Source organism: Canis lupus, chromosome 4 (assembly GCF_011100685.1).
Source record: "Canis lupus familiaris isolate Mischka breed German Shepherd chromosome 4, alternate assembly UU_Cfam_GSD_1.0, whole genome shotgun sequence".
Classification (NCBI taxonomy): domain Eukaryota; kingdom Metazoa; phylum Chordata; class Mammalia; order Carnivora; family Canidae; genus Canis; species Canis lupus.
In genome coordinates this window covers 58,793,314-58,820,340 of record NC_049225.1, presented here as the reverse complement: position 1 = coordinate 58,820,340, position 27,027 = coordinate 58,793,314, and the positions used below count along the sequence as shown (strand labels likewise).

The 27,027-nt window shown below is 43.7% G+C and overlaps 1 protein-coding gene across 1 annotated transcript; it reads right to left on the bottom strand.

Moving 5' to 3' along the window:
* Positions 1–732: 732 nt before the first annotated feature.
* Positions 733–25,411, bottom strand: SLC36A2 (solute carrier family 36 member 2). The gene is made up of 10 exons (XM_038534978.1): positions 25,072–25,411; positions 22,067–22,157; positions 21,438–21,526; positions 20,815–20,910; positions 16,905–16,989; positions 13,754–13,972; positions 11,947–12,045; positions 6,472–6,638; positions 4,491–4,660; positions 733–1,835 (listed from the first exon to the last, which is right to left on the bottom strand). The coding sequence occupies exons 1-10, from the start codon at positions 25,233–25,235 to the stop codon at positions 1,564–1,566; spliced, it is 1,452 nt and encodes a 483-aa protein (XP_038390906.1). The 5' UTR covers positions 25,236–25,411; the 3' UTR covers positions 733–1,563.
* Positions 25,412–27,027: the final 1,616 nt, after the last annotated feature.

Below are 27,027 nucleotides of genomic sequence, written 5' to 3'. Positions count from 1 at the left end.
TGTTTCATTCAGGTTGGCTGGCTCCTGCAGCCAGCCAAGCTCAGACATGAGAAAAGGCCCAGGACTGTGAAGGAAGCAAATTGAAGTGGAAGGAGGGCAAGATTCAGTGTCAGGAGATCCAAGTTCTACTCAAAATCCAGCTCAATGGCGCCACCTGTGGAAAGCCATGCTTAGTACTCCAGAGCAGTTAGTGTCCCTCTGCCCTTATAAGGACCTATAATGGTACCAACTAAGTGGGTTACCTGTAATTCTTTCCCAGTGGACAGAGAACTAGTTTTTTGAGGGAAGGGGTGTTTTTATCCTTGGCATATCTCCTTTAAAGTGAGTTTCAGAAAAAAAAAAGTGAGTTTCAGTTAACTTTTGCTGCATAAAAACTCCCACACTTTATGGCTTAAAATTACATTTATCATTTCTCACAATTTTGTGGATCGTCTGGGCAATTCTATGATCTGGATCAGCCTGAATGGGGCTGGATGTAGTCTAGGAGTCTTCCCTCATGTGTCTTGAAGTTGGCAGGCTGGTTGATCTGAGGAATGGCTTCAACTGAGATGATTCACTTCTGCTCGCACGGCCTCTCATCCTCCAGTCGGCTAGCTCAGGCTTCTTCACTGGGTGGTCGTGGCTCCACAGCACAGTGAGCAATGAAAGTCCTGATGCACAAGCTATCACCAACCTTTGCTTATATCACATTTACTAATGTCCCGTTGGCCCAAATAAGACATGAGGCCAAGACCAGATTCAAGGGGTAGAGACATATATTTCACCTCTTGATAAGAGGAACTGCAAAGTCACATTGTCAAGAGGAATCTCTGACATTCTTGCAGCCTACTAGGAGAACCTTGAACTATGCTTGACACGCAGTAGGTAGAATGCTTGTTCCAAGAATTAAGAGGTAAATAACATCAAATACCATAATAGTATTGTCCACCTACCTCCCCCTGCCACTGACTGATCTACTTCCATGCCTCCTATCTACTGTTGGGATCTTCAAACTGAGCCAGAACTTTATCCAGTGGTTTAGAAAGTTTATTGCCCTGGACTTAAATATGATGATGGCTCCTTTCTGAGAGTTGCAGTTCACATTGGACCTCTTTGTCCTACCCATTTTTGTCATAGGAGTTGTGTATACTTTATTGGATTATAGGTTAGGCCCTCTAGTCTTTGCTCTGGAAAAGGGGAAACCCTTTGTTTACCAGATCAGCGTCAGCCTTAGCCAGCTGCACATCCTTTTGCCAGTTGGTGTCACTTGGTTTCCCCCTGGTGGCTGCTTCTTGCAGAGCATCACTCAAGGTACAAAATCCACCTTGTGAATTGCCAAGAAGTTGGATGGAATCAAGAGCCTTCCATGGGAGGCTCTCAACTTAATGGAAAGCAAGAGATGGAAAGAAAAGTAATAAGCAAAAAATTTTAAATTACCATCTAGACCCTGTAGCTGGTGAGTCCTTGATTGTTTCACCATAACTTGGCCCGGAGGAAAGGTAAAGCAGCAAAATAAAGATAATACATACAAAAGATATCCATATCAGTAGAAGTCAGGTGCTGGTGGGTAAGGAGTAGCCATTATCATTGAACAAAAATGGTGGAGTTGGAAGAGGTGAGGGGGTGTCCTGAGAAGATCAGCTCGTCCAGGGCCTGGTAGGTCCCCACGACAAAGCCCACAAAGCCCAGGATGCTGATCAGGAGGTCCTTGGCGATGGTGAGGGGGCTCATGCCCTCTGAGTAGTAAGTGGTGATCTCCAGGAGGGGTGGGATGATGAGGGCCAGGGCGCTGCTGCTCACGGAGCCCACCAGGGAGAGGACCAGGTCTAGGCGGGGGATGAGGATGGCCAAGGTGCCTGCAGGAGATGATACAGGATACATGGATCTTCAGCACTTAGTTAAGGTTTTCAAGTTTGGCTTTAGAATCCGTTTCTTAAAACAAACTAGTTGTTTCTCACATTTAGTTACATAAGGAAAACATCAAAAGTCCTGTAATACTCCAAACACATTCACTAGACGTTATGAATTAAAAATTTGGTGTGTGTCCTAATAATTTTCCCAAAAAATGCATTCATAATGTTGGGAAGAGAAATCTTTCCTTTTTGAGGTTCAATGATGGGGGGGGGGCATTGGTAGGAGCTGGGGATTTACTGACAATGGACAAAATTAACAGGACAAAAGACAGAGTTTACTTCAGGCAACACAGAACAGCCAAAGATAAGAGGTTCACTTGCTCATTTCATAAGGGGAAAGAAGGGGGCAGAAAGAGCATCTATGTAAGAACAAGTAGAAGTTATGCAAGGTTCAGATTGTTTATTTAGGGAATTAGTGTGTGATGATGGTTAGTCTCCTTTCTGGCAGAAAACCTTCCAGAGGGGATTTATGGTGGTTGAACTTGTCAGAAGTTCCTGCTTAATTCAGCAAATGAAGTTCAGATAAGCATTTATTTTTTCCCTCCCTGTGGCTGCTGTTTGTTTAAATGCTTTTAGCTTAACATAATTTTTATGCCACTGAGGTGCACTTCAAATCCCCATATTATTCAACAATGATTAAGGGACACCTGGGTGGCTCAGTCAGTTGAGCATCCAACTGTTGGTTTTGGCTTAGATTGCGGTCTCAGGATTGTGGGATCGAGCCCTGTGTCGGCCTCCCTGCTCAGCACAGAGTCTCCTTGTCCCTCTCCCTCTAATCATCAACTGCTCTCTCTCTCTCTTTCAAATAAATAAAATCATCTTAAATAAAACAGTGATCAAGCTCTTAATAAATAACAGTGCTGGGAACTGTCCCATCTGCTTGGGACATATCAATGTACAAAAGATACAACAACTTTTAAAAAATGCCTTTATAGAGCTAACATTTTAACAACTAACATGACTACACACACCTCTTACTTGCAAATAATTAGAATATGAAATTATTTATAGGAGAAAGGGGGTGTTCAGTTGGAACAAGAGCACAGGGTCTCATTAAGAGAATGTCTTTGTCAGGTTTTACATACATGTCAGAAAACAACAAACACCAGAAGCTAAAGATTTTGAAATTATGCATTTTTCAATTATGTTTTACAGGCCTGGGCTTCTACATTTTTTCATTTGACTTTTTGGAAGATTTTCACCAAGAAAGCCCAAAAGTCTCCCCCGGGCCTCCTGTGGAGGAGGTGTGTGGTATATCAGAACCAAAACAGGGCTGGGAGGCAGGATTCTGGTTTCCCCTGTGTGGCCGTGGTTCTGTCCCTACCTCTTGCTCAGCTTGTTTCCTCCTCTGCAAAATGGGGATAAATGCTATGTGTCCATAATGGTATTATGGTTCACACTGCAAATGGTGTTCAAGTTTTAAACTCATTTATGTCCTGGGATAACTGAGTTACTTGATGTAAAGCACCCAGAAAAGGTATCTTTATTGTTACTTCAATTTATTCCTAATTTGTGTGGATTGGGGCAATGCATGCAGAAGCCATAGGCTTCAGGAATTATCTTCATACTTAGGACAAATTTCTTATCTCGCTAGAGTCTCTAAGGTTCCGAATGGCAGTGTCACTGCTTCCTGGGGTAAATCGGGACAAACAAATCATTTCAAAGAAAGAAAACTGGTGTCCACTGCATTGCATGGGTTGGTCTAGTACAGCAAGAAGCAAGAATCGCCCCAAGGAGAAGTCTTAGAATCAATTAAAAGGAGCCTTAGGGATAGCTGGGGAACACAACACTCTGTACAGGAATCACTAGCATCTCCTTCAACCCTGCTAAAACACTTGCAGAAGTGGGGTACCTGGATCAGTGGGCTTGAGGCATAAGGAGTACTGAGAGGCTGTGATCGGGGCCAGCTGAAGCCCAAGGGGCAAGTCCAGCTCACTGCTGCCACTGGGGAATGTGATCCTAGGCTTGCCAAACCATTTTAATTGTCTCTCTCCCAAAACATCAGAAATCTGGATTTGTATGTGAGATCTTGGACATTTTAAATGTTGGCACAAATTTATACAACATTCTGAGGCTCAGAAAAACATCTCTTCTGCCAGATTGGACTCGCTGGCCAATGACCTCTGTCTTGGAGGTGAAGGGTGCTGATGATGTGGGTTCAGATCCAAGCTCTGGCGCTCCCTAGCCAATTATCGCTCCCTGCTTCAGTTTTCTCACTTGTAAAGTTTATCATAGTCCTACCTCATGAGAGTCCCTGTAGGGCTGAATAAAATACTTTGAAATATGGCCAAAAAAGAGTACAGTGGCTGGTACACAGCAGGTATTTAATACATATCAGTTCTTAACATTATGATTAGTGTTCAACCAGCTGTGTCACTCTCTCAGGCTGGACACCTGTGACTCTGTCTAATTAGGTACATGGAGAAGAATTAGGTGTCCCTGGGCTTACATGAGTTACTCCTTGTAATGCTTTAATATGGTCCTTGAAATACAATTAGCACTTAATCAGTGCTGGTTATCATGACTATCCCTCACCATCTGGTGGATTCCTGACAGCCCTCAGGAAAAGAGCAACATTTTGCTCTGCCTTGTACTCACACGTCAGGCAGACCATGGCGAGGCGGATAGACAAGTCCAGAGGCAGCGCCCAGCGCTTTGACACCTGGGAGGTGGCAAAGGGGATGATGATTTCTGCAGGGACGAAGAACTGCAGAGCATATGTGCACAGGATACCAACGACATACAAGAGCTTGACCGACTGGTACAGCCTGCAGGACAAACCAGAGAAATGTTCCCTAAGGTCACCATGCTCAGATACCTGGCCTCCTCAGAACATTAACCCCTGACCTTGGGATAGTCCCTTGGGCTCCAGTTTCCTTGTCTGAAAATGATGGGCAGGGGACTTGCCAGAGTCAAGAGGGAGTCATGGCAGAGCATGTGGTGAAAACAGAGGGAAGTATCACAGGTTCAAGTGACAACAGGGGGGTCATCTCTAAATAAAAAGAACCTTGAGCATGCTTCTATGGAATACCTTCATAAACCACTATCACTTGATGGTCAATTTTAGATTTTAGGAACTAGAGGCTCAAGGCCAGCTACCTTGCCCAGGTGAAGACCAAAAAACCTGGGTATAAACACGGTAGTCCTTTGTGATCTAATGTCAGTCCTTAGCGATTCTCTGGATTGCCCCAAAGCTCTTGGCACATAACAGGCCATCAACACATGCTTCTTATAGGTTGAGAGAACTGCAGAGTCCCAAATCTTTGGGGGAAGAGGCAGTTTACAAAAGTCCCCAAAGCCTCTCTGCTACTCTGGAGGGTTTCTTGTTCTGTTCTATTTGTATATATAAACTAACCCTCCCTCATTCTCACTAGATCATGAGCTGGGGAAGGTAGTGAAATTCAAGATCATAGCTTACTTGGTCAGCACCTTCCATGCCCCTATGTGCCTAGACTGGTGTCTGCACAGAATTGCCATGCAGTAAATGCTTGATAAGTGATATTTGTCACCTTGGGAAAGGAGCCCCATTTAAGCAAATGAAGCTCCAAGTGACCCTTAAAAAGATAGCATCCTGTAATTAATGACATGTCTCAATGTGAGAGACAGTGCTGCACAATGCAATACAGGCTCATGTGTCTATTTAATATGGTACTGGGCAGCCCGGGTGGCTCAGTGTAGTTTAGCGCTGCCTTCGGCCCAGGGCGTGATCCTGGAGACCTGGGATCGAGTCCCGCATCAGGCTCCCTGCATGGAGCCTGCTTCCCCCTCTGCCTGTCTCTGCCTCTCTCTCTCTTTGTCTCTCATGAATAAATAAATAAAATCTTTAAAAAAATAAACAAATAAATGAATATGGTACTGTTGTGGCACTGAGGTGGCTCAATGGGTTGAGTGTCTGCCTCCAGCTCAGGTCATGATCCCAGGGTCCTGATATTGAGCCCTGTGTCAGGATCCCTGCTCAGTAGTGAATCTGCTTCTCCCTTTCCCTCTGTTGCTCCCCCTGCTTGTGCTCAATCTCTCTCTCAAATAAAATCTTTAAAAAAAAATAAATATGGTACTGTTGAAGTCTGGGTTTCATGAATTGGGTTCATTTAAACATAAAATTTTTACAGTGGTCTTCCCAAATTGGTTCTTGTTTTACTACTTTTTCATCCTAGCTATTCTAACTTGGAGGATGTGCATTCTTGGTTAGGGCAAGCAAGGCTCTGTAGCACAGGCCTTAGGAAATGAGTTGGAGATGAGTGTTGCCACCCACCAACTCCTCTCTCTGCTGTTTGTTCTCCCTGAGGACCCCTCCCTTCTCTCCTTAGGTGAGCAAGGACTGTCACTTCTTCTCTCTCTTCCTAAATCATGTCCTCCTTTATACTAAGTTATCAAAGCCTCACTCAACATGGGAAGCTATTGAAGAAGGAGCTCCTTGGACAGAGATACCAGAGCCCAGGGTTCCTGTGATAGCTCTGCTTCTCATTCACTGTGGGGGCCCTCTAGACCCTATTTTGCCATCACTGGAAGGGAGGCAGCAGTCACCCACACATTTCCACCTGACCCTGAGTGCCCACCACCTGAGGGCCCGTGAAGTTACCAGCAGTTGGGTAGATTAAGGGTTATGCTGGCCTTGATGTCATTTCCAAACCGCAGGTAGCCCAGAGACCCGATGCCAATGTACAGGGCAGTGATGATAGACATTCCCAAAGACAGGATAGCTGGGAAGCGGCGGGCGTCCTTCATCTTGTTTTCCAGGGGCAGAACCTACAGAAGGATCATAGTGTAAAAAGAGAGAAGGGGAAAGAGGAACATGAACAAAAGAAGAAAGGCATGTGACTTCTGAGTATATCCCAAAAGTACTGGAAGCAGAGACTTGAATAGGTATTTGTACAGCTATGTTCATAGCATCATTTACAATAGCCAAAATGTGGAAGCAACCCAAGTGTCCATTGATGGATAAATGGATAAACAAGGATGGTATATACATACAATAGATATTATTCAGCCTTAAAAAAGAAGGAAATTCTGACATATGTCATAACATGGATGAACCTTGAGGTCATTATGCTGAATGAAATAAGCCAGTCACAAAATGATACATGGTACATAATTCCATTTACACTGGTACCTGAAGCAGTCAAATTCAGAGAGTCAAAAAGTAGCATGGTGGTTTCCAGGGACTAATGGAGGGGGAAATGACCATTTTGTTCAATGATTATAGGGTTTCAGTTTTGCAAGACAAAAAGAGTTCTGGAGATGGGTGGTGATGATGCTTTCATGATAAAATAAATGTTCTTAATGTCACTGGTGTGTATATTTGAAAATGTTAAGATGGTAAATTTTATGTTAGATATGTTTTACCACAATAAATGAGAAAAGAAAGGAAAGAAGGCCTGGAGTCACAAGATGAGCCCTGGACCATTTGGAGCTGGAAGGGCCCTTTTTAGGTTGTGCAGACCAAGGAACTCAGCCTCTGGGGCAGCCTGATCTGGCTAGCAGATGCATTTTGTTTGGCCAGCACAGCCTTTTAGACAATTGAAGGTGAATGCCTTTGGGCACAATATTATTGCCCCATTCACCAGGCCCACCTCTCCCCCTCATGTGGATGTATACCTGGCCTCTTCAACCACATTGCCTTCTAAAGGCTTTGGAGTTTGAGACTTCCAATTCTAGTGCATTCGCTGCTGTCTGTTCAGATGGGAAGGCTGCGACACAGGTTACACACAGTGGGCTGTGGCAGAGCTGGGACTGGAGGTTCCTGGTTCCTCAGCAGGACATTCCCTATACACCATGTTCTTGGGATCCTTCTTCTCCAGATGCATACCTGGCTCTGAGAGAATCCAAGTTGAGACAGCCTATCTGGAGCCTGCTGGGCATCCCAAGTTCACTTCTGTCTTTGGAACCAATCTGCTGGCCTCTCCTCCCATAAATTCTTCCTTAGGCTTCTATCAGCTAACAGCCCACCTCCACCTTCTCCTTCTCATTGATCAGGCCATAGGCTAAAGCACATTTTACATGCATCATTAGGCTAATCTGTGTCTCGGTTTCTTTATCTGAAAACTTACCTACTGGAATTTTTTTGAGATTTATATGAGCAACATAATGGCATACAGTAAGGGTTTAGTAAATGCTAACTGTTCTTTTTAATACTGTGAAGACTACATACATCTCTATGAAGATCGTGTTTGTCAAACTAGGGGTGATGGAAGGGGAGGAGGGCGGGGGGTGAGGGTGAATGGGTGACAGGCACTGAGGGGGGCACTTGACGGGAGGGATGAGCACTGGGTGTTATTCTGTATGTTGGTAAATTGAACACCAATAAAAAATAAATTTATTATTTAAAAAAAAGATCGTGTTTGTATAATTCTTATTTTATAGATGAGGAAAACAAGACTCAAGATGTAGTAAATTGCCCCAATTTACACAAAGATGAAAGTGGCAGACTGAGGCTGCAGACTGGGGCTGTCCTCCAAAATTCAAGTACTTGCTTCTACCCAATCTTGACTATATCCCTCCAGCATTCGATATATTTATTATTCAGTAGGACCTTAGTGTTTACTCCCTTGTACTGTTAACTCCTTTTTTTGTCCTATATGCATCTCAACCCCATGCAAATGAAAAATGCTTGAGGGGAATGCCACGTCAAGGTCATCATAATGCCTTTCCACTTTCTTTCAGATTAGGGGCAGGTTCCTAGTAGAAGCCAGGAAAATGTCTGAGGGATTATGTGGAGCCTGAATGACCCAACCTGAGCTTTCCCACCCTGCAATACATTTTCACTGCATAATTTCTACAGGCTAAAAAATTATCTTCTTTCTCAGTAGCTGGCTCTCTCCTTCTCTCCTCCTATAATCAAATTGATAAACAGCCATTTACATAAAGTGCAAAGGTCCCTGGATTGGGAGTAAGGGGCACTTGGCTTTAGCTACAGCTGTAGCTGTTCCCAGCTGGTGATCTGGCTCAAGTCCCTTTCCTCTTCAAGGCTTAGGCTCTTCTTCTGTAAAGTTAGAGACTGGGCTAAAAGATTTCTAGAGCTGATGTGAACTCTGAAAGTCATCATCATTAGCACGTAGTAGGTGTATTACTAATACTTATTGAACAATTACTACTATCATTTAGTTGGGGAATTAGAGTTCATGGCCAAAGTAGATTCCAGCATATTCTGCTTCCAAAGTCATTTGCTCAACCACTGCACTCTTTCTTTTTGGTATTTCTGTCCAAAATCCTAAATATACTGTGCTTCCACTTGCATTAAGATGTTGTAGACACATTCCACCATAGCTCTCTTACTGATTAAAATTAAAATCTCTGGAAAGAATACATAAAACAACTATCCATGGACCTGCAAAGTATATAATAGCACGTGGATTGATCAAAACCAGTACAAATTACCTTTATGGTACTGGGTTTCTTGATTTTTTTCTTACTGTATCTCCCAATTTAGACTCAAGAGGACCTCAAATCCTAGAATTCTATGCAGGGGATGGAGAAAGAAAACCGTCCAAGAGAAATCCTCTTTCTGGCTAGAGGACATGGAACAGAGACCCCTGTGGGACAGACAGTATGGAAGAGATCCCTATTTTTTTTGTTTGTTTGTTTGTTTGTTTCCTTTTTTACTCTCACAATCACACTCCCAAGGCAAGTCCCAGTCACAAAACAGCATCCTAGTGTATCAATGACTATGGTGTTCACACAGGTACCTAAAAATCTGATACAAATTTTTCTCTTTGAGCAAAAGAACTAGGAAAGGGGGCTTTGGGACTTCAAAGAATGTGAGGACAAATCAGCTCTGGTACATAATTTGCAGGGTCCATTGCAAAATGAACATGCAGGGTTTCTTGTTCAAAAATTAAGAATTTCACGATGATAAAAACAGAGCATTAAACCATGTGTGGGATTCTTCCAAAGACAGGTCCCTACCCTATGTGACTGCACAGGTAGCATGTCCAGGAAGCAGGGCCTAGAAAGAATCACTGTTCATTCATCCATTATTTTTATTTTAGTTTTTCCCTCTCTTTTCTCTCAGTGCTTAATCCCAGTCAGACTCAGTCACAGGAAATGCACAGCACCATAGGAGGTTAAAACTTTGGCTTTCTAGCCAGAGAACCAGAAAAAGAAGCCATTAGAAGCTGGTGAGTGTTCAGGAAAATATGCATAAGAGGAGGTTGGAGAAAGTGATCCCCTAAATCTGTGGTGAAGTCCTAGGCTTTGTTCTAAGTTGTGCATGTGTGGGAGTGATGTGAAGCATCAAGCATTGTTCAAAGAAATTAAAGAAGACCCAAATAAATGGAAAGACATTCTATGTTGATGGATTGAAAGACAACACTGTTAAGGTTTTTGCACAGATGCAAAAACAATTCAATGGAGAATGGATAGTCTTTTCAACACATGATGCTGGAACAATTGGGCATCCTATTTAAAAAAATGAACTCCAACATACAAACACCTTTATCAAAAATTAACTCAGAACAGATCATAGATCTAAATGGACAATGAAAACTATAAAATATTTAGAAGAAATATAGGAGAAAATCTTTGTGAACTTTGGTTAGGCAGAGTGTTTTTAGATAAAGTACTAAAAGCAGAATCCAGGGCAGCCCGGGTGACTCAGCGGTTGAGCCCAGGGTGTGATCCTGGGGTCCCAGGATTGAGTCCCACATTGGGCTCCCTGCATGGAGCCTCCTTCTCCCTCTGCCTGTGTCTCTGCCTCTCTCTCTCTCTCTCTCTCATGAACAAATAAATAAAATCTTAAAAAGAAATAAAAAAATAAAAGCAGAATCCATAAAAATAAAAATTTTGACATATTGGACTTCATCAAATTTAAGCCTTTCAAAGAGCTTTGAAAGGCATGGTTAAGAGAAGGAAAAGACAAGCAACAGACTACAAAAAACATTTGCAATTATATAGTCAATAAAGAACTTGCATTTTAATAATATAAAGAATTCTTAAAAAATAATATAAAGAATTCTTAAAACTTAACAGCTCAGTTTTTTGGAAGTTTGCAGAAGATTGGAACAGACACTTCATCAAAGAGTATATACAGATGACAAGCCCACAAAATGATGCTCAAAATTACCAATCAAATACTACTATGTCCCTATTAGAATGACAGAATTTAAAAATGCTGACAGTACATAGAAGAACTAGCACCTGGAATGTTCATCTATTCCGGTGGGAATGCAAAGTGGTACAGCCATTATGAAAACCTGTTTGGCAGTCTGTTATAAAGTTAAACATACATTAATATGTGACTAACAGACTTTTCTAGAGAAATGAAAACTTCTGTTCACATAAAAACCTGTACACAAATGCTTGCTTATAGCAGTATTATTCATAATCATCAAAAACTAGAAACAACTGTTCTTCAGTGGGTGAAACTAATCAACAAATCCTGGTGTTGTCCATACAGTGGATACTCAACAATAGAAAGCAAGGAGCTGCTGATGCATGCAACAACACAGATGACCTTAACGTGCAGTCTCAAAAGGTTACGTACTGCATGATCCCAGGTATATAGACATTGTGGAAAAGATAGAACAACAGGAGATGGAGAACAGAAGGTGGTTGCCAGGGGCTAGTGGGAAGTGGGGAGCTGACTACAATGGGACAGTATGAGGGAGTTTTTTGTGATGGGGGAGTTGTTCTGTGTCCTGATTGTGGTCCATCTGTGACTCTCTGCATTTCCAAAACTTACAGAAATGTACACATACCCCGCAAAGTGAATTGTATTGTATGCAAACTAAAAGTAAACAAAAATCACATACATAGCACTACCCTTCCTCAAGTGTGGAAACACAAACTATGTAATAATCCATTGTAAATATATAGTACTTCCCAGCTTAAGACTCCTTTTGTTTCATTAAATCCTGTAAATTGTGTTCCTCCATTTGCCTTGATTTTAAAAGATTAAGAAACACATCTTGGTACGAAGATAAATGTTTAACAGATGAATTGGGACAAGAGATTACTTTCTCCTGTGTGCACATAGAGACTCAGAAACCCAGAGTTCCCTGCTCCTGTTCAGAGGGCCACCCAGAGCACAGGAGAATGTCTACCCCAAATCAAACCTTACCACACCAATGCTTTCAAATGAAAAAATGGCTGTTCCAAAGAAGAGAGGATAGGTCTTCCAACTTGCTACCAGGGGCAACCGGCTGGGGTCTGGAATTCCCTACAGGAGAGAGAAATGTAGTAAGACCTTTATTCTCAAAGCATGTTTTGGTTCATTTAAGAGGGTAGTATTCTGAGAGCAGACCTACATTAAAAAGGAATGTCAGAAATTCCAAAAACTTCAAAAGGAAGTAGGCATCAAACTTAATTTTATTTTATTTTTAAATATTTATTTACTTTTTCATGAGAGACACACAAAGAGAGGTAGAGACAAAGGCAGAGGGAGAAGCAGGCTCCCTGCAGAAAGCCCGATGTGGGACTCTAACCTTGGACCCTGGGATTATGACCTGAGCTGAAGACAGATGCTCAGCTGCTGAGCCACCCAGGTGCCCCACCAAAGTTGAGTTTAACATGCACCATACCATAGGGCCAGAGGACAGAAACACTGAAGTACTGTCAAAGAACTGAAGGGTCAGCACCTCATGGGGAAGGAGTATGGTTTACTAGAACCCTCCAAAAGAAAATCTTATGCACCACAGGTTGTACTAGCTTCAAGTCCCACAGACACTTGGAATGTACCAGTGGTTATGGGTGACAGAAACTGTTGTGACTATAGTTAGTGATAGTCTCAGGAATCCAAAGTAATTAGTTAGATATGAAAGTCCCCTTTTCTTCTTCAATGAGCTATAAACTGAAAGGAAAGAAAGAGTGTGGAATAAATATGTTATGTACCATGTGACCTGAATGAGACAGTAATTACAGAGACATTTCTCCAAATAGGCAACCTTAGGAATGGTCTATAAGTAAATTGAAGGTAGTTATCTTATTAGGAAATTCAATTTTGGAGAATTTCTCAATATTGTCTTGAGGAATATAATACCTATTTATAATTATCCTTAAAAAATTTGACTGATTTGTTATTTTTACTAAATTCCATGGACAAGATAATTTTTTTTCTTGTAATTTCTGAAAGTGAAGAACATCTGAAAGGTTTATGACATATGCCAGGGGGTTTCTAGGTTTAAATTTCTATGTAGCCTTGGGATGCCTGGGTGGCTCAGTGGTTAAGTGTCTGCCTTTGGCTCAGGGTGTGATCCTGGAGTCCCAGGATTGAGTCCTACATCGGGCTTCCTGCATGGAGCCTGCTTCTCCCTCTGGCTATGTCTCTGCCTCTCTCTCTGTGTGTCTATTATGAGTAAATAAATAAAAAATTAAAAAAAATCTCTATGTAGTTTTGTCCAGCAAATAAATATTAGAAAGAGTAGAAAAGTAGGAAATTGAGGGAAAATCAATATTCGCAACTCAACCTCAAAGGTATTGTAATTTGCATTGTGATAGAAGGCCTGTAGCCTTCTGAGGCTGTCTCTGTGACTAAATACTATTTTTCTTCTCTTGAGTTCCTATGGGTAATTTTGGACACCTGGAATTGTAGCCTAGAGGATATAGGGCTATAGGTAATTTGGTAAATTTCAGCTTTAGTAAGAGCTCCTGCTTTTCATTTGCCTTTTGCTGCTATCCAATCATTGCAGGAATTGCAAAGCATAATTTTTTTCAAAGGCTAGAATTTGACAAGGATTGGAGAAGCAATATAAAAGAGGAGCTATCCAGAAGAATAACAGAGACATCTTTGTGGAAATAATGGTACAACGGTACAAGGTAGAAGAGTGAGGTACACACCACCCTCAGAGCTGACCCTAGGTAGGAATCAGTCTGTCATTGATAAAAAGCTCTGCCCAGTGGAGGAATCAGGTGTGTGTATGTGTACTCACCTGGGCAATATACTGGGTAATGATGATCAAGCTGACCAGCATGCTGATGTTGGCCAACATGGAGAAGATGGTCAAGACCCTGAGGTTCCGGATAAGGACCAGTAGCACCAGGAAGGGCAGGAAGGAGAGCATGTAGAGTCGCGAGTCCATGGTGGGCGTCAGAATCACGGTCTCATTATAATGGCAGTTGGTTGTTGTGCCATTAACTGCTTCCACTACCTGAGGAAGGAATAGGAAAAGCAAGGGGGAAGATTCAATAAATCTACTAGCCACACGATTAACTTAGTGCCTGACCCATAATCAAACTTCCTCACAAAAGGCATGCCTCACATGGTAGGGCCTCATAATGAGGTAGGGTGTTTCTTTTGCTTATAACCAAAAAACCCATCACTTACTATTTCTTAATTGGACTAATTCTGGTATTTGAGTGAGAGAGTTATTCCTTATGAAGACTGGACCATTCACTGCAAGACATATTGGCATTCCTGGATCCCACCCAATAATAGTTATTTGCATCCCCCAATCATTGTGACAGACAAGAAACACCCCCCACCCCTGCACACAGTACAAACACCCCTGGCAAAGTCAGGGAGGGTGGGAGAGAAGAAGGATGGTATTACCCTGACTAAGCCTGACTTAATGGATACAGTCTTATTGCATAAGCAATACAATCCACTGCAGAACAATTAGAAACTAGAATTAGGCAAGATGTGAAAGCAATGATAATCTCAGTACCCATTAGTAGCCAGGGTCATGTCCTAGAATATATTCATCTATGCATTTTATTTTTTTTCTTCTATTTTTCATCTATACATTTTCTATACCATATCACAAGTTACATGTATTATGCTCATCCTTTTTATTTTACAGCATATGTAAATTGCTCTTATTTTGAAATCTCCTTTTCCCTTAAGAACACACCACAGTTACTTAAATGAACAACTAAATCTTATTTTTTTTCTGACTCCTTGACTTCTAATTCCTTTCAACAGGAAAAATACTTGAAACATTAGCAGGCATTCATGGCCCTCAACCTGGGCCCATTCAATCCTGAAGGCTTATCCTCTCCCAAAGTCCACACCTTCTCCTCCAACCAATTTTATTGCCTCTCCTGAGCCAGTCCCCTACATTCCTGCCTCCAGGTGTTCACTCCTCCCTTGTTGGCTGCCCACCCCTCTTCTCCTCAAACCTGTCCTCCAACATCTAGCTCAGATGCACCTCCGCAAGGGAGCCTTCCCTTACTCCAGTGATCCTTTCTGCCCCCGCACATTTTTGTTCCTTAAGTTCATTATGAGGCAGCCCCGCCTTCAGAGTGTTGTTAGTGGTGTCCTGACCCAGCACCAAAATATACTGATAGCTAACTTTTTTGTTTTAGGACACATCCTACTCAGCCTGCAAACTCTTCGAGAGAATGTTTGCCTTGTCTCTAGACAGATTATAATATTCCGCTGATAGCAGATTGATTTCCAATCTGGTGACACGTTTTAAGAGCCTTCAAGCAATCAAACTCTTTGACCCAATAATTTTACTTTAAGGAATAGATGCCAAAGAAATAAGGGGTTTACAAAGACTTCCACAGATTACAGTAGAAAAACAAAGGGAAACAAATAAAATATCCAATGATAGAAGACTACATCCTAGCCAATCTGTGTGATGGAATATTATGAAACTAGTAAAAATTATATTAAAAAATGTAAGGACAGGGCAGCCCCGGTGGCACAGCGGTTTAGAGCCGCCTGCAGCCCAGGGCGTGATCCTGGAGACCCTGGATGGAGTCTCACGTTGGGTTCCCTGCATGGAGCCTGCTTCTCCCTCTGCCTGTGCCTCTGCCTCTCATTCTCTCTCTGTGTTTCTATGAATAAATAAATAAAATCTTTTTTAAAAAATGTAAGGACAAAAAAATGGTAAGGACATTACAAAATGCTAATCAGGTAATGCTAACTTAAAACAATAACTATGAATGGTTGGATTAATAATAATTTTCTTCCTTTCTTTCTTCCTTATTTTTTTAAGTAGGTTTCATGGAGCCCAACATGGGGCTTGAACTCACAACCCTGAGCTCAAGACATGAGCTGAGATCGAGTCCAATGTTTACCCAACTGAGCTACCCAGGCACCCCAAATTTGTTTCATTTTTAAAAGCAATATAGCATAGTGCTCAAGAATTTGAGCTCTGGGGACACCTGGGTGGTTCAGCAGTTAAGCATCTGCCTTTGGCTCAGGGTGTGATCCTGGAGACCCGGGATTGAGTCCCACATTGGGCTCCCTGCATGGAGCCTGCTTCATCCTCTGCCTATGTCTCTGCCTCTCTCTCCCTGTGTCTCTCATGAATAAATAAATAAAATCTTTTAAAAATAACTGAGCTCTGATGTCAAAAGCCTGGGATTTTTAATGTTGGCTCTGCAATCGTCTATCTATACATAATAGAGTTTATAGCTTCAGTTTTTTCATCTGCAAAATGGGAATAACCACAGTACCTACTTTGATAAGGCCATGGAGGGAATTAAATGGGGGAAAGCATACATAATACTCCCTGTTCCTGACCCAGAATAGATGCTAACTCTGAATGCTTGCTATTTATTCCTTCTTTCTAATTTCTTTATATCTCTAAATTTCTGTGGTATTATAAGCAAAAAAAGAGCCTAAAGAATAATTTCTTTTTTAAGACTAAGGATGTCCTTTGTTATTACCCATAATATTTTACTTAAATTGCTACAAGATAACTTCTGGGCTAGATCAAAACAACTTCTTGGAGACACCAACTGTTAAACCAGAGGTTAAGCAGCTAACGGTAGATAAGGATGGTCTAAGGAAGATTAGGTATCATCCAAAAAGAGCTATATCAGTCTTAGGAGAGTTAATAATGATTAAGGTCCAAGGCAGGACAACTAACAAAAATCCAAGGTTTCTTCCAGCTAGGTTTTAGAGAATGGCTTTGAGAACAGGTCCAAGATACTGGAAAAGTAACCACTGTAGAACAGTAAGTGGATTGGGGAATTCTGGATTCTTTCGTAACATCTAGTTTAACTTCCTTTGTTGTATTGATGAGGACAGTAGGAGCCCAAAAGAAGAAGCCACATTTGCTGAACAACTAAGAGAAGACCCTCCTTTTCCATGTCCTTTCCCCTTCCACCTTCTCTAGAAGACTCTACCTGTTTTAAATTATCAGCCAGAAACACAATGTACACACAGCAGAAGCCCAGCTGGGTGACTATAAGGAAGAAGCTCACGATACGCCTGGAAGAGAGAAAGAAAATGAGTTATAAAAGAAGAATTGGTTTGTCATTTCTATTTCTGTCCCCAGGGGCTCATGACCTAGTTCCAGCACCTTTCCTTCTGCTATCGCAACCAGCGATGGGACAATAAATCAAGTGACAATAGTTCTTTTAAAAAAAAATGTTTCTCAACTCCCAGCTCAGCAAGTGGCAAAATTCTTCATGGTTAGGAACTCCCCACACCTGGCTCTGCAGCATTCCTCATAATTGATACTAATTGATGTAAGGAAGTAGGCACACCATTTTTATTAGCTATCATTAACATGACAATTTTTTTCTACCACGTGCCAGACACCGTATTAGGTTCTGAGGAAACAAAAAGAATACATGGTCCCTTCTTGAGTGGTTTATAGTTTAGTGATCAAAAAAGAATATGGCACTAAGGGCCACGATGAAAAGAATATTTTACCCTAATTATAGAGTAGATAGCCTTCATAGAAAAACTAATATCTGAGGGGGAGTCCCTTGGGAAGGGGAAGAGAGAGAGAAATTTTTAAAAAGACAAGGAGGAGGAGATGGAGAGGGAGGAGTGAGGAAAGCATCTCAGCAGAGGGATTGGGCAGATTTCTCTGGCTGCGGGGAATCCACTGGAGGGGGCCAGCCTCAGCATGGGGTAGACTGCATAGGAGCTTCTTTATTCACAGAGGTGTCCAGCAGCCTGGCCATTAGGAGGAGAGCATTAAAGCATTTTACGAAGTACTAGGGAGCTAGAAGTTACAGAATCTGGTGATCACTTACATCTAGGGGAAAGGGAAAGGAAATGATCGAAGGTTACTGATAGGCTTTGGTCAGACAATGAAGTGCACTGGAAGGAACAGATTTTAGAGGAAGGGGAAGAAGTGACACATTCAGGATGTGAATCGTTGAGCCAGGGGCTCCTACAGGAGACATTCAGGTGGCAACTATATGAGGGTCTGGAACTGTTGATTTGTCAGTAATGGATAAAGCCTTGAGAAGACAGGTCAGTGTTAGGGAGCCTGTAGAGGGAGAAGAAGAGAAGGTGGTGTGCCAAACCCTGGAGAACACCAATATTTAAAGGGAAGATAGGAACAAAGGAGCCTGAAGTGAAAACAAACGACTGGCCAGAGAGGTAGGTGGGAAACTAGGGGTGGGGAGGCGTTTAATAGAAACCAAGGAGAGAAAGTGTCTGAAAAAGAGAATAGTCAATTGTACCCACACTGTTGAGAGATTCTCTAGGGCAAAGAGGGTGTAATAAGGAGGTCTTTTAGGACATTGGTGGAAAGAACTTCAACAGAAGTATAAGGACAGAAAAGGCAGGTGACCCATGGAAGAGGTGTATGGAATCAGATGTATGGAAGTCAAGGCAGAGGATGTGCTGTTCTCTCACAGAGCTAAGGGTGAGCACCAGTCTTGATGATGCCCATTCTGTCCATCGTTGTAGATCCATTGCCTCAACATGTCCTGACACTGCAGGAATTCAGTAAATATCTGCTGAATAAGCAGCTGCTGAATAGGAGCTAAGACGGTGGCTAGAGGATGGTGTAAGGTCCAGGAAGCTTTATGAGTTTATTTTACTATTCTTAAGATGGAGATACATGAATGCATTTAAATGTTGAGAGGAAGAGCCCACAGATCCAAAAAAAAAAAAAAAAAAGTTGAAGTTATAGAAGAGGAAATGATTAGAGGAGCAAGGTCTCTAAAAAGAGCAGGAAAAGCTGCTTTACATGTTCAACGATGACTACAACGATTTGAGGGGTAAGTGACAGGCAAAATCTCCTCTTGGGTCACACATTAGGAACATTCTGGTTATCATCCCAAAGCCTTCCTTGTCTACTCAGAGGCTGAATCTATTGATTCAGTATGTGAATGAGCTTTGGGCCAAGGGAGATGCCAGAGCCAATGGTTTTCTGCAGACTATATTATGTAAGAGGGCACACAGCAGGGCTGTAATGGTTGAGTATCACAGTTCAAGAGAGACTTTGATCTAGATGGTACTCAGAAAAGAGTATGGAGAGGGGGTGGGCACAGGCCTGAAAACAAAGATAAAAGAGCAGATACAATCTCAAGTACCAGAGGATGGAAGGGATTGACTTGTTCTGTGTCTTTCCTGAAAGCAAAAGGCAGGAGCTGCAGCTCAGCAAAAGGTCCTTAATATCTCCGTCTTTTTTACTCTTTTCTTCTCACTATAAACTCTCTCCCTGGGGAACCTGGGTGGCTCAGTGGTTGAGTATCTGCCTTTGGCTCAGATTATGATCCTGGGGTCCTGGGATTGAGTCCCATATCAGGCATGGAGCCTGCTTCTCCCTCTGCCTATGTCTCTGCCTCTCTGTCTCTCATGAATAAATAAATAAAATCTTAAAAAACAAAACAAAACAAAACAAAAAACAACAAGCCACAACAACTCTCTTCCTAAGGGACCTCTTCTGCCCCCTGGCTTTGTGGTTGATGACTTCAGTTCTGTATCTCCTGTATGATGACAATAAGTTCAAACCTATACATATCACTGGCCACTTGGCATCTCCACTTGAACCTCAAACCCAACTTGTCCAAAACAGTAGCCATCAGAAATCTCAGTCAACCTTGACTTTCCTTTTTCCCCACAGTCCCAGGATCTGGGATTTGGGATAACCAAATTCATTTTTCTCCATCCCCACTGTTACCCAGCTTGGTCCCAGCTGTCACTGCCACCTGCCTGGCAGTTGTCACTGGCCTCTTCATGGGTCCGACTTAACTGATGATTGCTCACTTACAATGTATTCTCCTCACAGAAACCAGAGAGATCTTTAAATGATGCAAATAGGATCACTTGCCTGATTAAAACCCTCCAGTAGCTTTCTAGTTGTTTTAAAGAAAAGAACAAAAACCCTTAGGAGGGTCTAAAATGTAGTTTTCCAGGCTCCTGCCCACTTTCCCTTGGGTAATTCCTCATCCTTAAGAATTCCATTCCTTCAGGGATGCCTGGGTGGCTCAGCGGTTGAGCGCCTGCCTTCAGCCCAGGGCATGATCCTGGAGTCCGGGGATCGGGCTCCTGCATGGAGTCTGCTTCTCTCTCTGTCTATGTCTCTGCCTCTCTCTGTGTGTCTCTCATGAATAAATAAATAAAATCTTGAAAAAATAAAATAAAAAAAAGAAGGGCAGCCCAAGTGGCTCAGCGGTTTAGCTTCACCTTCAGCTCAAGGTGTGATCCTGGAGACCGGGGATCGAGTCCCACGTCGGGCTCCCTACGTGGAGCCTGCTTCTCCCTCTGCCTGTGTCTCTGACTCTCTCTCTCTCTGTGTCTCTCATGAATGAGTAAATAAAATCTTAAAAATTGTTAAAAAAAAAAAAAAAGAATTCCTCTCTTCAGGGCTCATCTCAACTGTTCCATCCTAGGAAGCCCCCATGAGCCCACACACATCTCCTTACCTGCTCAGTAGCAGCTAGTATTTCTTCATCATATTTATCCTAGTGGTTATTAAGTAACTGTTTCTTAAACTGTGTAATGCTTGTCTTTCCTACTGGATTATGGGTTCTGTGAAAGGAAAGTCATTCACATTGCTCTCCACAGTATCTCCAGGGCCTGGTATATAGGATAACTGGATAAATATAGTTTAATAAATAAGTGAAGATTATTAAAGCTGCCAAACAAAGGAATGAACACACTGTCACTGGAGGTATACAAGGAGGGGGGCTGGATCAGGAACGTTGCCAATGAACCCCTTTCCATGCATAAAGTCCAACATTTTGTGCCACATGAGCCAGCTTTCCAGGGAAGAAGGCATCCCTGACAGCCTCATCTCCTCCTCCTGTACCTTAGTCTACTTCAGGGAAAGCAAGAACAAGTTACCTTCCCCAGTGGGCATGGTTCCGGAGCCAGGCGCTGGGGCTGGCTTCCAGTCCGTGCTTCACCGTATCGCCATAGTCCATGAAGGGCTTGTTAAGCCTGTAGGAGAAGGTGCATATATAGTTACCAAGACAGGGTTTAACCTAAGATCATATACTAAAAAGTCAGGAGACACATAGCAGGCAGGACCCAGCTGGAGTAGAAAGACCACTAGGGCAGAGACCCAAGTTCTAGACTTAGACACCTGGCAGTATTTCCAGTATTTGCTTGTTTTCCTTACCTGTCAAGTAGGGGTGATTACTATATAACAAGGTTAATAAAGCACACCTCACATGGGTTCAGTAGTTTTCATATCCATGATCCCAATGGAGTCTCATCACAATTCTCCAAGGCAGGGTTAGGCATGGATTATTTATGCCCAATTTACAAATGAACCAAGCAGATAATCACAGTGGCCTGATTCAGATTACCTAATATCCCAGAGCCTCACCTTAGGTCTCTGTCCCAAATGCTTTTTGGATACTTGTTGGAAGAAAGAGGGAAACTCTTGTGATATGTAGGATGTTTCTGGGATATCCTTGAGAACTGAGTACCAAAGGAACCGACATGAGAACAGTTTTCCTCACCTGTGGCAGAAGTGCTGGGCACACCTGACCAGGATGTGCATACAGTGGCAGGCGGTGAAGCCCATTGCTAGCAAACTGAGTGGGCCCATCTGAGGTAAGGAGGAGCCAGGGGAAATGGGAAGAGAAAAGAGAATGGATTTATGAAGAACAATGCAAGGAGAGATTTGCTAGTACAGATACCATTTGGCACTCAAGGAACTTTCTAACAAACTGCTTTGTGAGTTCTTTTTTAGCAGCAACAACTATTCTTTCAAATACAGTCTCAAGTAGTACTTCAATAAAGTACATAAAGCAATTACAATAGGAGTTGTGACCCTTAGTGGCCTCTGAGGTGTCCCTGAGAACTAGTGCTTCATAGGGCACAACTGGAAAACTCATTATAGTCCAACCCCTGCATTCTACAGGGGAGAAAACGGAGCGCCAACGAAGGGACAAATGATTCACCAGGGCCACTCAAAGTCTGCAGCAGAGCCAGAACTCAGATCCTAGATGTCTAGACTCCAAGTCTGGACCAAGCTGCTTCCCACAAAGAGTGCTTATTGCAAGCCATTATAAACTCTTAGAGACTGTCCTCCCACTCTCTGCTACAACTCAGTCATGCAGGCCCCACCTGCAGCAGCCCCTCTTACCAGGATGCCTGCATTCTTCACTGCCAGGGGTAGTCCCAGGATCCCTGTGCCCATGTTGCCTTTCACCAGGTGAACCAAGGTCTGGAACGCTCTGAAGGAGAGAAAAGAGACATGAGGGTAGGTGTGTGAAGGTGAGGAGGTCCAACAGGCATTTGCTCACAGCATGCCGACACCTGAACACAGCTGGATAGCTGGGCCCCTGGCCATCACTCAGTCCCTGTGGCCTTGATTGGCACCTCTGGATCTCCTGTAGGGTGGTCAACCATCCCATTTGCCAAAACTGTCCTGGTTTTAGCAGCTAACATTCAACATAGCCATTCTAATATTTAGTATATAATAGATACCATACTAAGTATTTTACCCGTATTGTCTTATTTAATTCTCTTGGCAAGACTAGAAAGTAGGTTATTGCCTTTATTTTGCTGATGAGCAAACTGAGGCATAGAGATTTTTTTATGACTTGTCCAAAGATATACTGTGGAATCAGGATGCGAACCCAGAACCACTTCAGAGTCCCTGTTCTTCATCCCACTTCTACTGGACCACCTCCTGGAAACAGGCCCAGAGAGATGCATAGAGGGAAAAGTTCCATTTTCTAACCAAGGAAACAGAAGCGGAGAAAGGGGACAGCCCAAGGTCATTGAACCAGTAGCTGAGACAGGACTGAACTCAGAGAAGAGGGATGGAGACCATCAGCGAAGAGAAATCATAGTACCTTCTCAATTAAGTATGTCAGATGATTCAGATCCTCAAATGGGATCTGTGGAGACAGGGTCATTTGGGGATTGGGCTTCAGAGGAATTTTTTTGCCTATCAGGCCAGGACCTCAAACTGGGGAAAGGCATGTCTCCTCCCTGCCCCAAGAAAAGCAAAAACAAAAACTCAGACCCCTTAAGACAGACGGGTACCTTCAGGGATAAATAGTTTCAGGGAGGTACTCTCCATGCTGATGAGTTACAGAACCACCTATTACTATACCTCTTGGTACCTGGATCAGATTCAACCAATGTGAGTGTTGGATTTATAATCACAACTTGAGAAACATCGGAAATTACTTGGGAGAGACTTTTAGTGAGGACACTGACTGTGAAGGGCACCAGAGGTATTCTGGAAGGAACCTGGTCTCTGAGGTTGGATGAACTAGGGATTAAATCCCAAGGCCACTACTTAGCTAGCTGTGTCATCTTGGGCAACACATCTACTTTGCTGAGTCTCTGTAAATGTTGGGAGGAATGATATTTTGAAAGGATTGCCCCAACCACCCTTATCTTTATGTTAATCCCTAGCTCCTCTAGCTTTCTGAGGATCTGCCCATTGATTTGTTATGGGTTAAAGAGAACAATTGAGGGAGAAAGTGGGCGGAGAATCGCGTGCCCTTCTCTCTCCCAGTGGGTGTCAACATCGCTGACTGAGCACTTGTGCCCTACGGCCCTCCAATAATAGGCTTGTTTTGCAACAAGGGAAGGGTCAACAGGTCACTTTAGAAATTTCTAACCAAGGGACTTAAGAAATCAGAATTTAACTTTGGGCCATGTAGCCAACTGAAAAACTTAGTGTGGTGAGCTGGGAGGCAGGAGACTCATGTTTGAGCCCTAACTCCTTTGTTGACCTTGGACCTTCATGGTATTCACAGTGGCCAGCTTTTAAGGGTGCTGGGTTTGCAAGGGGCTTTATGTGCAAATCACCTTTGCAGCCATCCTGGGTGGAATGAAATGTTATATCACAGAGGAGAAAGTGGGGCACAGAAAAGTTCTGTCACTTGTTCAAGCTGGCTAGCAGCTAAGTGGGCATTTGAACCTAGGTGAGCTGATCTGAGTTCCATGCTTGCCTGACTTGATTCTCTTTCCCTCCAAACCCCTCTGGGTTCTCTCACACTTTGTTTCTTTGATTCTTGAAATTGCCACCAAGCCATGTGTCAGTTTAGGACACCAGAGCTAGTTGGTTTCCTCAAAGCCTCAGATTGAGAAACAGCCCAATGCAGCAGTGGATGGCCCAAGGCCTGGAAAGTTCACTCGCAGTGTCAGGAATTCACAGCCCCCAGGACTAGCACCTGAGGGCAACCAAACCCTGTCGAGTGCCAATCACTGTGCTGATGATGGAAAGGGGCTTTGCTGGCCCATAACTTCTCCCTGCTTGCTGTCCACCCCCTCCCCTCAGATGTCATTCCCACAGGCAGCCTCTTTAAATTCACACTGCCATCCATTTACCTCTATTCTGCATATGGGGGACGCTGGGGCTAGGGGAGGAAAGTGCAGAATGACTAGTTGAACGCAGGTGCTCTCTACTTTATCAGTGTTGTCAACATTCTCTTAAAGCAGCAGCACTCTCCAGCAGGCCACCCCACCCACATTTCCTAAGTGAACTGGCCACTCTGCTTGAGTGGTGGAGGCGGAGGTTGCTGAGCCCTGTAGCTTGGCTCCCCCATCTAAATCCCTTTTTTGTCATGGTTTGCAAGTCTTCCCTACCCCTAATTACACCCCAGGGAGGTGGAAGAAAGTCTTCCACATTCTTTGCTTTGGATATCCTCAAAATTGAAGTATGGGTCAAAGTAGAGGCCAGGGTCACTGTAAGAAGGAGGCAGAGAGGAGTCCATGTCTGGTTGTCAAGGAAGCCACTGTGGTCTTAAGTTCAGATCCCACCTCCTTGGAGAAGTTGAGACTCTCCCAATGATCAGGATTGACCAGAACAAAACTGGCTTAGGGCCAGCACTGGATTCTAGTGCCCATCCTGCCAATGACCCAGTGTGTGGCCTGAGTGACTGTGCCTTAGTGTCCCCATCTGCACGTGTTGAGTGTGGGACCATGAAATCCTGGGGCTTTCTGAGCCTCTGCTCCTGCCCCTATAAGCTCTCACCTTGACTCAGTCTCTGACTACACTTTTTTTTTACCTTGTTTTTCCCATCAGCATAATGGGTTGGGGGTCAGACACAGCCACCCCAGGGTTTTTGTCAGGGCAAGCTTGTAGGCCCAGAGGCAGAAATAGGGGTGGCAGAAAAAAGCACTCACGTTATGCCCTTGGTCTTCTCTAAGCCTGGTGACTCGGAAGGGTGTCCATCCCAGAAACTGGAGTCCTTGCTCTGCAGCTTCTTGGCACTTTTGGGCGAGGATGTGAGGTCCAGTTTGAGGTCAACGGCCCCCTGGTGACCCCTGCCACTCTTTGTCACAGGCATGACTGCTTCTGAGAGAGGACTGTGGATGCTGAGGAGGTCTGTTCTGGAAGGAGGCACGCAGGAAGGTGTCCGACAGGTACAAACCCCAGCTCAGCGGCTTGTGCCTCAGCAGGCTCTGGTGGAGCTGGAATGAGGCCCCGCCTACCTCCCCCGGAGTACACTCCTCCTGCCCGAAGAAGCCCAGTGCCAGAGAAGCTGGAGCAGAAGAGGCGGGAAGGAATTTGGGAGAGAAGTCATCCATCTCACCTAATAGCAGTGACTCCAATACCCATCATGTTCATAACTAACATGTATGAAGCACTTCACTAAGAGATAGATATTCTCCTGAGTGCTTTACCTGTATTTTTCATTTAATTCTGTAAATTAAATAATGAAGAAATCAGACTCTGAACTAAAAGGACCTGCCCAAGCAAGATCACATAGCCAGAAAGTGATAGAGTAGGGACCAGGGCCCACCTTGGCAGGTTTTTTAACTAATATCCTATTTCTTTTTTTTTTTTTTTTAAGATTTTATTTATTTATTTGAGAGAGAGGGAGAAAAAGCAGCGGGAAGGGGCAAAGGGAGAGGGAGAAGCAGGCTCCCCACTAAGCGGGGAGCCAGATGCAGGGCTTGATCCCAAGACCCTGGGATCATGACCTGAGCTGAAGGCAGATGCTTAACCAATTGAACCCCCAGGTACCCTACTAATACCCTGTTTCTGTCTCCAAGAGAATACCTACATACCCCATCTCCTTGTTCATCCCAAGTCAGGGGTTCCACTTCTCATTGGCTAACACCTACTGTAAGGCATCCTTCTGGGAGATCCCCTTCCCTGGGAAAAGTTGAGGGTAAAAAGGAGCAAGCACTCACGCACCTGTAGCTGCTTCGTAGCTTTTGTGAAGCTCCAGGAGAAAGCAGTGAGGGTTCTTTTGGAAAAAGGGCAGAGATCGTACAACCCCCCAGCCACATTTCAGTGGGTAGGACACTGACACCAGGAAAGCACGTGATTTGCCTAAGGTTGTACATGACATTCAGGACAAACTGCAGCTAAAGAAGGCCTTGCGGGGGTTTCTCTGGTGTTCTATCCTCTGTCATTATCTCTGCTTCAGTGACAGATGAATGGGCCAAGACTTCCTCCTTCCTCAAAATTATAGCATTTTTCTCAAGTCATACCACTCCCCATACCATCATCTCATGTGCCAAGAGCTTTACTCCAGTCATCTCTCAGCTAACTGGTAGCACCCGAGACAGATTTGTCCGGCCCCTCCCTTACATGGGACCCCTTCCAAGATCCCATATGCAATTTTGAACGTGTAATTTTGTATTCCTGTTCTTAAAGAGGCCCTCTCCACCCCTTACCGACACCCACCCCTCCAAGCCCACCCAAGTGGTATAAGTTTCAGGTTCCAAAAAGCCTGGTCACTTCTCTGGGTAGCATATTGTCCTTCTGCTTTTACAGATGTGGAAACTGAGGCTTAGGGAGGTAGAGAATAGCTTGCCCGAGGTCACAGCTAATCGTCGCCAGAGCCCCAAATCTACCCTAGCCAGAACTGTCTCTGAAACCTGTGGCTTTTTGGCCACCACACTGACCTCTTGGTTTGAATCCCGGCCCCACCCTTCAAGTTTCTTGCCCTGAATTAACTGAGACACTTGCTGTGGTTTGAGAAACGGCCTCCGCTCACTCGCCTGGCAGCCTTACGTGGCAGCATTCCTGGTCTGCGGGGCGGCAGGCTTCATCCTTGGGGCTGCTCCTTCGCCGCCCTGAGCCTCAGTAATTCGATTCTAATCTCAGCTTTCATCCCACCAGCAGAT